The 12151-nt window shown below is 45.4% G+C and overlaps 1 protein-coding gene across 3 annotated transcripts in view; it reads right to left on the bottom strand.

The window, feature by feature from the left end:
- The window catches only part of LOC110510947 (B-cell lymphoma/leukemia 11B-like), a 114402-nt gene that overhangs the window by 74939 nt on the left and 27312 nt on the right, over positions 1-12151 (bottom strand). For all 3 annotated transcript variants that reach the window (XM_036962224.1, XM_036962225.1, XM_036962227.1), the window contains exon 2: positions 1714-2163. In XM_036962224.1, coding sequence (XP_036818119.1) covers positions 1714-2163 — 450 coding nt within the window. The remainder of the gene's footprint in view (positions 1-1713; positions 2164-12151) is intronic.

Below are 12151 nucleotides of genomic sequence, written 5' to 3'. Positions count from 1 at the left end.
AGGCTCCACGCAGCTGTGAGGTGTCATTAAGTCGTGGTCTATTTACAGTCTATTACCTCTCCCTCTTTGGAGAATAAGAGCACAACATTTAAAAAAATAAGATGAAGCTTAAATGTAAGACACATTTTGAACATGCCTCAAATGACCATATCAAATAGCTATTTGGTGTTTATGTAGCTAGCGCTATAAAAATAGAACTGTTAAACTGCACATGCAGGGAGCTGCAGTGGAGTGCATTCTAAGGCAGAAAGGAAGGGACCTTCTGAGAGGTGTTGAGAGGAGTCACACAGTTCCCCTAAACACTAGTGTTTTACAGCACCGGCCAAATCGCAGAGCCCACACACACTGGAGTGGTTTTTGATTAATGCAAACATTCTTGGCAAATGCTTTCGCTTTCGTCCGTCTTGCGCCAGTCCAAGAATTTCACCTCTAGCAGCACAATACGAATGCCCCCGGCCGTCCCTCTTAATCATGGCCCCAGTTCAGAAGAAAAACCCACAAAATAGAACCAGAGTCCTATTGCATGGATTTGCAGACTTGGGAGTGCATGACTCGGTGCAGAATAGTACTGTTCAGTTCTAAAATACTACAAAGTAGCCATCAATCCTCTGTTTTATATAAAATACCGCATTCGAGGGCAATATGAACATATTCAGATAACCTCCACATCTGTTCTCTGTCTGTAATGACTACCAGCCTGAATCAGGAATCAGTGTGGAGACACGTCCTGATTATTAAGGGACATCTAAATACGAGAGATATCGTAGCAGTGGTGGCAAGGAATAAATCATCTTTGCCCCTGCGGGTTACCTTCACAAATAACGATTGCAGAAAGAAGGAAAAGGAGACGGATGACAGAAAGAAGAAAGAGAGAAGAGAACAAGAAAATCAAAAGAAAAGCTGTTATGATTAAGACCGAGTCGGTGTTATAAACCGCTCCCCTGCGTTGGTTTCCCCGCGGTAACTTTGTCCATCCCAGAATTAAAAAAAATGATGAGACCCATTTCCCCTGTGTTCCCTCTGGGTTTCTTTGTGGAGGACTGTTGTGAAAGATAAGTCTGGCGGAAAGGAGCTCTCTCTCCCCATGCCTCCCGCTGCTCTAAAGTAAAATGCCTCTTACCTCACTGAATAGGAAACTACCTATTTTAATCCTGCTCAGTTTTTCCTCTTTCTTTGTGCCTATTTGAATCTTAATGAGCTTTTCACCTTTTAAGCAGATGGCTTAGGCTGGATTTGTCCATGAGAGTAGGGGTGTACAATTTGTTTCAACTAGCCGAGTCCTTGAGGGGTTTTAGGGACTTGAGTGGGTAATGTGCTGTTTCTCCTCTCTCCTCTCCTCACGGCACCCGCCCTAATGAAATCCGCTGAAGGAAAAAACAGCTCTCCCTCTCTCTCCTTCTCTCTCCTTCTCTCACTTCTCTCGCTCTCTAATTTGGGTGTGAGCACTAGCACAATCTCAACAGGAAGGCCCTGTCTGACTGCTACAGAGGTAAATGAGAGGAGAGAGAATGGTCATCAGTTCTGGAGAGCTGTGTGACAGACAGACAGACAGACAGACAGACAGACAGACAGACAGCACAGGTCTGTGTGTATGATGATTAAGTGCAAGTGAGAGAGACAGTGCAGGTCTGTGTTTTTAGAGAGACAGTGCAGGTTTGTGTGTGTGTGTGTGTGTGTGTGTGTGTGTGTGTGTACTGTGTATGTGTAACCTACCAGCCAGGACACTCTCCTGCTTGGGGCAAATTCCTTTGGTCGGCGTCACCATCAGCCTCTCGTCCTCTGGTGTCACCTGGATTCCGATTTCCACCGGTTCCACCACTTTCCTCAGCTGACAGTGGCCGTGCCGACCCTGGTTCTGCTGCTGCTGGTGGGGCGGGGAGGGGCTGCTGCGGTCAGCGGCCATCTTGTCGTAGCAGCCGTGGCCTTGCAGTAGGGCCTGGCACTGCTTCTTCTTGTGCTCGATGAAGAGCAGGATGTCTCCCAGGGGAAAGTTCATCTGACACTGGCCACAGGTGAGCAGGTCGTGGTCAACCAGACCCATGGCCAGGCTGTTTGATAGGCTGGGGTCCAGCAGGGCCGGGTGGGACAACAGGGGGTGAGGGTGAGGGAGGGTGAGGGAGTCAGACATGGACAGTCCGCCGTCCACATGATCAGCCTCCGCCGCTGTGGGAGCGAGAGAGAAAATATTATAAATAGTGAGATTTGTTCTGTGGAAGTGTAGAACAGAGCTCTGGGGTATAGAACTGTCTGCATTGCTGTGGAGTCAGTGCTTTTCTGTTCTCCCTGATTGCTACAACCACCACACACCTGGCAGAGCCCTCCCTGAATGTGTCATCTTACATACGCACGTACGCGCTCTCACACACACATAAACAGAGCGGCGAGCAGCAGTCGTTTTGATAAATCTGCATGTGTGGGACAGAGACCGAGCAGAAAAGTAGGTGCTATTAATATTCAACAGAGAACTGGAGATGATGGAAGTGAGAGAGAGAAATAGAGAGAGACAGAGAGAGAGGGAGAGACAGAGAGAGAGAAAGAGAGAGAGAGACATACAGAGAGCGAGAGAGAGAATGAGAGAGAGAGAGACATGCAGAGAGAGAGACATACAGAGAGTGAGAGCGAGAGACATACAGAGAGAGAGAGAGAGAGAGAGACATATATATATATAGAGAGAGAGACATACAAATAGAGAGAGACATGCAGAGAGAGAGCAAGAGAGAGAGAGACATAAAGAGAGCGAGAGAGAGAACGAGAGAGAGAGAGACATGCAGAGAGAGAGAAAGCAAGAGAGAGAGAACGAGAGAGAGAGAGACATACAGAGAGTGAGAGCCATACAGAGAGAGAGAGAGAGGGAGATACAGAGAGAGAGAGAGAGAGAGAGAGACACCATTGTAAATACAACCCATATTTATGCTTATTTATTTTATCTTGTGTCCTTTAACCATTTGTACATTGTTAAAACACTGTATATATATATAATATGACATTTGTAATGTCTTTACTGTTTTGAAACCTCTGTATGTGTAATGTTTACTGTTAATTTTTGTTGTTTTTCACTTTATATATTCACTTTGTATGTTGTCTACCTCTCTTGCTTTGGCAATGTTAACACATGTTTCCCATGCCAATAAAGCCCTTGAATTTAATTGAAATTGAATTGAATTGAGAGAGAGACAGACATATATATATATATATAGCGAGAGAGAGACATACAAATAGAGAGAGAGAGAGACATGCAGAGAGAGAGCAAGAGAGAGAGAGACATACAGAGAGAGAGAGAGCGAGAGACATACAGAGAGAGAGAGAGCAAGAGATATATATATATATATATAGAGAGAGAGAGAGAGAGACATACAAATAGAGAGAGAGAGACATGCAGAGAGAGAGCAAGAGAGAAAGAGACACAGAGAGAGAGAGACATATATATATATATAGAGAGAGAGAGAGACATACAAATAGAGAGAGAGAGATAGACAGGGAGAGACAGAGAGAGAGAGAGATAGACAGGGAGAGACAGAGAGAGAGAGAGAGAGAGGGGTATTTGCCACGACCATGAAAGCATGAAGCTCTGCAGATCTGCTGGCTGATTCTGTCACCTATATAAACAACAGACCACAGAACACAGAACATGCTCTTAGGCCCTCTACTCTCTCCCTCTTCCTCCTCTCCCTCTTTACCCCCTTCCTCTCTCATTGCATCCATTTTGAAATCTCATTCTCACCTTCCAACACGCGACTACAATCACCTCTTTGTAGTCCCAGGCTCTCGCTTGGTGTTGCCACCTTCAGCGAAGGCGACAGAGCCCTGACAAAAAGCCCACCAGGGACGTCCTATACTTCTACCAGTTAGACACACACACTACTGTTGCTGTTCTATTTGACAGTTTACCCCCCCCCCCTTGAGCTGAGCTGAGCAGAGTGTCTCTCTACTGTACTATGGTTGCTGTGTTGTACTGTGGTGCTCAGGTTCAGGTTCAAGCCGGCAGACAGCATGTTTGTAGATACGTGGGGGTGTATGTAAGCTGTGATGCTATCGCCACGACAGTCATAGGTAAGATGTTATCTTCACACACATACAGCAGTGGTGCAGGGTAAAGGGGAGAGAGAGAGAGAGAGAGACAGACAGACAGACAGACAGACAGACAGAGAGACAGACAGACATAGGTAAGATGTTATCTTCACACACATACAGCAGTGGTGCAGGGTAAAGGGGAGAGAGAGAGAGACAGACAGACAGACAGACAGACAGACAGACAGACAGACAGACAGACAGACAGACAGACAGACAGACAGACAGACAGACAGACAGACAGACAGACAGACAGACAGACAGACAGACATAGGTAAGATGTTATCTTCACACACATACAGCAGTGGTGCAGGGTAAAGGGGAGAGAGAGAGAGACAGACAGACAGACAGACAGACAGACAGACAGACAGACAGACAGACAGACAGACAGTCATAGGTAAGATGTTATCTTCACACACATACAGCAGTTGGTGCAGGGTAAAGGGGAGAGAGAGAGACAGACAGACAGACAGTCATAGGTAAGATGTTATCTTCACACACATACAGCAGTGGTGCAGGGTAAAGGAGAGACAGAGACAGAGACAGAGACAGAGACAGAGACAGACAGACAGACAGACAGACAGACAGACAGACAGACAGACAGACAGAGGAGTCAAGGAGAGAGGTAAATTGGTACGCAGGAGAGAAGCTGGGGGTGAAGACAGAGGTAAAGACAGGGGTTGGAGTCAGTGAAAACGACTGAGAGAAAGAGAGAGATATAACAGAGGTAGAGGTAGTGTGGGGGAGAGAGCCACTGGTAGAGAGAGGTAGGTAGAGAGAGAAGGTAGAGGTAGAGGGGGGGTAGAGCCACTGGTAGAGAGAGGTAGATAGAGAGAGGAGACAGACCCACTGGTTACCCTCTAGGTTGCAGAGAGCTGGTAGTCTCATCCACCAAACTACCAGGTGTGAAACAGGGAAGGGACTCAGGGGGTATGCTCATTTGGTATAGAGCAGACTTAACTCACTCTATTAAATGAGTCAAAAGAGGAACATTTTACATTTGGCTAGAAATTCAAAAGGAAATGATCTTAACAGAGAAAAATGTCCTCCTGTGTGCTACCTATACCCCCCAACTAGAATCCCCATGTTTAATGAAGACAGCTTCTCCATCCTGGAGGGGGAAATCAATCATTTCCAGGCCCAGGGACATGTGATAGTCTGTGTCAGCCTAAATGCCAGAACTGGATACGAACCTGATACCCTCAGCACACAGGAGGACAAACACCTGCCTGGAGTTGACAGCATTCCCTCCCCCATATGCCCCCCTAGGCACAACTATGACAACTTAACCAACAAAAACGGGTCACAACTTCTGTCGCAAGCTGAGTATGTACATAGTCAATGGTAGGCTTCGAGGGGACTCCTATGGTAGGTACACCTATAGCTCATCTCTTGGCAGTAGTACGGTAGACTACCTTATCACTGACCTCAACCCAGAGTCTCTCAGAGCGTTCACAGTCAGCCCACTGACACCCCTATCAGATCACAGCAAAACCACAGTCTACTTGAACAGAGCAATACTCAATCATGAGGCATCAAAGCCAAAGGAACTGAGTAATATTATGAAATTATATTGATGGAAACCTACCAAAAACCAATTAGGCAACAACAAATGCAATCCCGTTTAGACAACTTCCTGGACAAAACGTTCCACTGTAATAGTGAAGGTGTTAATTTGGCTGTAGAAAATGTTAACAATATATTTGACCTCTCAGCTTCCCTATCAAATCTAAACATTTCAAACAGAAAACTGAAGAAAATGAACAACAATTACAAATGGTTTGATGAAGAATGCAAAACCCTAAGAAAGAAACCTGTCCAAACAAAAACATAGACATAGAGTCTACGCCTTCAATATGGTGAATCACTAAAACAATACAGAAATACACTACGGAAAAAGAAGGAACAGCATGTCAGAAATCAGCTCAATGTAATTGAAGAATCCATAGAATCTAACCACTTCTGGGAAAATTGGAAAACACTGAACAAACAACAACACGAAGAATTATCTATCCAAAATGGAGATGTATGGGTAAACCACTTCTCCAATCTTTTTGGCTTTATAACAAAGAACAAAGAGCAAAAACATGATCAAATACAAATCTTAGAATCAACTATTAAAGATTACAGGAACCCACTGGATTCTCCAATTACCTTGAATGAACTACAGGACAAAATAAAAACCCTCCAACCCAAAAAGACTCGTACATTTCCTCAGTGAAAACAATGTACTGAACAAATGTCAAACTGGCTTTTTACCAAATTATCGTACGACAGACCACGTATTCACACCCTAATTGACAAACAAATAAACCAAAACAAAGACAAAGTCTTCTAATGCTTTGTTGACTTCAAAAAAGCATTCGACTCAATTTGGCATGAGGGTCTGCTATTCGAATGGATGGAAAGTGGTGTTGAGGGAAAAACATACAACATTATAAAATCCATATACACAAACACAATTGTGCGATTAAAATTGGCAAAAAACACACACATTTCTTCTCACAGGGCCATGGGGTGAGACAGGGATGCAGCTTTAGCCTCACCCTCGTCAACAGTGTAGAGGCGACTCCGAGATGCTGGCCTTCTAGACACAGTTCCCCTGTCCAGTGTCTGTGTTCTTTTACCCATCTTAATCTTTTCTTTTTATTGGCCAGTCTGAGAGAGAACTTTTTCTTGGCAACTCTGCCTAGAAGGCCAGTATCCCGGAGTCGCCTCTTCACTGTTGACGTTGAGACTGGTGTTTGCTCGTACAATTTAATGAAGCTGCCAGTTGAGGACTTGTGAGGATTCTGTTTCTCAAACTAGACACTCTAATGTACTTGTCTTCTTGCTCAGTTGTGCACCAGGGCCTCCCACTACTCTTTCTATTCTGGTTAGAGCGCTGTTCTGTGGTGGGAGTAGTACACAGCGTTGTACGAGATCTTCAGTTTCTTGTCAATTTCTCGCATGGCATAGCCTTCATTTCTCAGAATAAGAATAGACTGATGAGTTTCAGAAGAAAGTTATTTGTTTCTGTCCATTTTGAGCCTGTAATCAAACCCACAAATGCTCATGCTCCAGATACTCAACCAGTCTGAAGAAGGCCAATTGTATTGCTTCTTTAATCAGTACAACAGTTTTCAGCTGTGCTAACATAATTGCAAAAGGGTTTCTAGTGATCAATTAGTCTTTTAAAATGATAAACTTGGATTAGCTAACACAACGTGCCATTGGAACACAGGAGTGATGGTTGCTGATAATGGGCCTCTGTACGCCTATGTGGATATTCCATAAAAAATCAGTTTCCAGCTACAATTGTCATTTACAACATTAACAATGTCTGCACTGTATTTCTGATCAATTTGATGTTATTTTAAAATGGACAAAAAAAATGTGATTTTCTTTCAAAAATAAAGACATTTCTAAGTGACCCCAAACTTTTGAACGGTAGTGTATATATCAACGAATTGGCGCGGGCACTAGAACAGTCTGCAGCACTGGGTATCACCCTACTAGAATCTGAAGTCAAATCTCTACTGTTTGCTGATGATCTGGTACTTCTGTCATCAACCAAGGAGAGCCTACAGCAGCACCTAGACCTTCACAGATACTGTCAGACCTGGGCCCTGACAGTAAATCTCAGGAAGACAAAAATAATGGTGTTCCAAAAAAGGTCCAGTTGCCAGGACGACAAATACAAATTCCATCTAGACAACGTTGCCCTACAGCACACAAAAAAACTATACATACCTCGGCCTAAACATCAGCACCACAGGTAACTTCCACAAAGCTGTGAATGATCTGACGTAAGAAACAAAAGGAACATAACATTTGACATACCAATTAGGATTTGGCTAAAAATACTTGAATCAGTTATAGAACCCATTCCCTTTATGGTTGTGATGTCTGGGGTCTGCTCACCAACCAAGAATTCACAAAATGGGACAAACACCAAATTGAGACTCTGCATGCAGAATTCTCTAAGAATATCCTCAGCGTACAATGTAAAACACCAGATAATGCATGCAGAGCAATTAGGCCGATACCCGCTAATTATCAAAATCCAGAAAAGAGCCGTTAAATTCTACAACCACCTAAAAGGAAGCGATTCCCAAATCTACCATAACAAAGCCATCACCTACAGAGAGATGAACCTGGAGAAGAGTCCCCTAAGCAAGCTGGTCCTGGGACTCTGTTCACAAAAACACAGAGACCACACAGAGCCCCAGGACAGCAATACAATTAGACCCAACCAAATCATGAGAAAACAAAAAGATAATTATTTCCAATGTGTCTAGAAATTAACAAAAAAACAGAGCAAACTATGTGTCCCTAAACAGAGAGTACACAGTGGCAGAATACCTGACCACTGACTCAAAATTAAGGAAATCTTTGACTATGTACAGACTCAGTGAGCATAGCCTTGCTATTGAGAAAGTCTGCCGAAGGCAGACCTGGCTCTCAAGAGAAGACAGGCTATGTGCACACTGCCCACAAAATGAGGTGGAAACTGAGCTGCACTTCCTAACCTCCTTCCCAATGTATGACCATATTAGAGACACATATTTCACTCAGATCCACAAAGAATTAGAAAACAAACACGATTTTAATAAACTCCCATATCTACTGGGTGAAATATCACAGCAGCAATATTTGTGATCTGTTGCCACAAGAAAAGGGAAACCAGGGAAGAACAAACACCATTGTAAATACAACCCATATTTATGTTTATTTATTTTCCCTTTTGTACTTGAACCATTTGCATATCGTTACAACACTGTATATATACAGTACATAATATGACATTTGTAAAGTATTTATTATTATGGAACTTCTGTGAATGTAATGTTTACTGAGGTAGTGTAGAGGTAGTGTGAGGGGGGATAGAGCCACTGGTAGAGAGAGGTAGATAGAGAGAAGGTAGAGGTAGTGTGAGGAGGGATAGAGCCACTGGTAGAGAGAGGTAGATAGAGAGAAGGTAGAGGTAGTGTGAGGAGGGATAGAGCCACTGGTAGAGAGAGGTAGATAGAGAGAGGGTAGAGGTAGTGTGAGGGGGGATAGAGCCACTGGTAGAGAGAGGTAGATAGAGAGAGAAGGTAGAGGTAGTGTGAGGGGGGGGGGTATAGAGCCACTGGTAGAGAGAGGTAGATAGAGAGAGGGTAGAGGTAGTGTGAGGAGGGATAGAGCCACTGGTAGAGAGAGGTAGATAGAGAGAGGGTAGAGGTAGTGTGAGGGGGGATAGAGCCACTGGTAGAGAGAGGTAGATAGAGAGAAGGTAGAGGTAGTGTGAGGAGGGATAGAGCCACTGGTAGAGAGAGGTAGATAGAGAGAAGGTAGAGGTAGTGTGAGGAGGGATAGAGCCACTGGTAGAGAGAGGTAGATAGAGAGAGGGTAGAGGTAGTGTGAGGGGGGATAGAGCCACTGGTAGAGAGAGGTAGATAGAGAGAGGGTAGAGGTAGTGTGAGGAGGGATAGAGCCACTGGTAGAGAGAGGTAGATAGAGAGAAGGTAGAGGTAGTGTGAGGAGGGATAGAGCCACTGGTAGAGAGAGGTAGATAGAGAGAGGGTAGAGGTAGTGTGAGGGGGGATAGAGCCACTGGTAGAGAGAGGTAGATAGAGAGAGGGTAGAGGTAGTGTGAGGGGGGATAGAGCCACTGGTAGAGAGAGGTAGATAGAGAGAGAAGGTAGAGGTAGTGTGAGGGGGGGGGGGGTATAGAGCCACTGGTAGAGAGAGGTAGATAGAGAGAGAAGGTAGAGGTAGTGTGAGGGGGGATAGAGCCACTGGTAGAGAGAGGTAGATAGAGAGAGGTAGAGGTAGTGTGAGGGGGGGGGGGGGTATAGAGCCACTGGTAGAGAGAGGTAGATAGAGAGAGAAGGTAGAGGTAGTGTGAGGGGGGATAGAGCCACTGGTAGAGAGAGGTAGATAGAGAGAGAAGGTAGAGGTAGTGTGAGGGGGGATAGAGCCACTGGTAGAGAGAGGTAGATAGAGAGAGGGTAGAGGTAGTGTGAGGGGGGATAGAGCCACTGGTAGAGAGAGGTAGATAGAGAGAGAGGGTAGAGGTAGTGTGAGGGGGGATAGAGCCACTGGTAGAGAGAGGTAGATAGAGAGAGAAGGTAGAGGTAGTGTGAGGGGGGATAGAGCCACTGGTAGAGAGAGGTAGATAGAGAGAGAAGGTAGAGGTAGTGTGAGGGGGGATAGAGCCACTGGTAGAGAGAGGTAGATAGAGAGAGAAGGTAGAGGTAGTGTGAGGGGGGATAGAGCCACTGGTAGAGAGAGGTAGATAGAGAGAGGGTAGAGGTAGTGTGAGGGGGGATAGAGCCACTGGTAGAGAGAGGTAGATAGAGAGAGAAGGTAGAGGTAGTGTGAGGGGGGATAGAGCCACTGGTAGAGAGAGGTAGATAGAGAGAAGGTAGAGGTAGTGTGAAGGGGGATAGAGCCACTGGTAGAGAGAGGTAGATAGAGAGAGGGTAGAGGTAGTGTGAGGGGGGATAGAGCCACTGGTAGAGAGAGGTAGATAGAGAGAAGGTAGTGTGAGGGGGGATAGAGCCACTGGTAGAGAGAGGTAGATAGAGAGAGGGTAGAGGTAGTGTGAGGGGGGATAGAGCCACTGGTAGAGAGAGGCAGATAGAGAGAGGGTAGAGGTAGCGTGAGACCCTAGAGCACTGCTCAGGTAGCCCTGTTTACATGTCCTCCAGGACTCTCTCTCTCCACTAATTTTAGATGATGGATCACCAGCAGACTGTGCGTCCTTCTGCCATTTGTCAACGCTCGAAATTATAAATGCAGACAGATGTGTAATGTCAAACTGAGCACGGGCCTTTTGATTTACTGTATGATCCACCGTTAGCAAGGGGTTATTTTAGATCATGTTTATTTTTAACAGACACAGCCAGAATGGGTTCAAAACATCATCCTAAATTATCAGCACAGTAGAATTGTATACAGGACATTAATTGGATAGAAATTCTGTGTTTATTTTAAATATTTTATAACATATAATATTATAAATGATGATTATTTACTAACATACCTATGGACCCTGCAGTAAGAAGTAGAAGAAGAAGAGCCGATATTGCTTTCCTGTGATGTAAAGGAGTCATTGCCTGATCTGGGCAGGGTGACCTTGTAGTGGAGGAGATGGGGACAAGAGGGACACTTTGCTTCAGCTTCTCTTTGCCAGCATCATGTCTACATGCAACCGTTGCGTTGTATGATCACACTCAGGAGGATAACATCAGCTGTGTGTGTGTGTGTGTGTGTGTGTGTGTGTGTGTGTGCGGCGCGACAGAGACCCAATGTGACCTGCAGGCATAGGCAGGCCATCTGTGCATCAAATTAGGCTGCAGTGGTTCTCCTATGTAAATTAACAGGCCACTGAGATCAGAACACACACACACACGCACAGCTATTAACAATAGTGACCTAGTTGACAACCCCATGCCTCAGCTCCTGAACTCTCCATATGAAATATGACAGCCTGATCTAATAATGACGTTTGGTGAATTGATTGTTCTATTAATTTTTTAAAATAAAAAACGGAAGATAATTTTTCATTTAAATATTCAAATGTTCCTTTCGCTGAATAAAGGTGTACTAAATACAAGCCCTCGCATAACGTGAGTCTCATAGTGGCAGTCACAGGGGATGTGTGAGACAACCGTGCGTAATGTATGTCTTTGCACTGCATTGTGGGAGCTGCGGTCTATTTCCTGATGTGAGTCGGGAGAGGTGTGACAGGAAGTGACTGAAGACAGCTCAACACTCTCTTCCAGATCAGGACCAGTGAATCACGGCCTGGTCAATGTTGCTCTCTGGGCCTCCCGGGTGGCGCAGTGGTTAAGGGCGCTGTACTGCAGCGCCAGCTGTGCCATTAGAGTCCCTGGGTTCGCGCCCAGGCTCTGTCGTAACCGGCCGCGACCGGGAGGTCCGTGGGGCGACGCACAATTGGCCGTCGTCCGGGTTAGGGAGGGATTGGTCAGTAGGGATCTCCTTGTCTCATCGCGCACCAGCGACTCCTGTGGCGGGCCGGGCTAACCAAGGTTGCCAGGTGCACGGTGTAGCCTCCGACACATTGGTGCGGCTGGCTTCCGGGTTGGATGCA

Source organism: Oncorhynchus mykiss, chromosome 25 (genome assembly GCF_013265735.2).
Source record: "Oncorhynchus mykiss isolate Arlee chromosome 25, USDA_OmykA_1.1, whole genome shotgun sequence".
NCBI lineage: Eukaryota > Metazoa > Chordata > Actinopteri > Salmoniformes > Salmonidae > Oncorhynchus > Oncorhynchus mykiss.
Note: the sequence above shows the minus strand (reverse complement) of the source record. Positions and strands in the feature narration are given on the sequence as shown.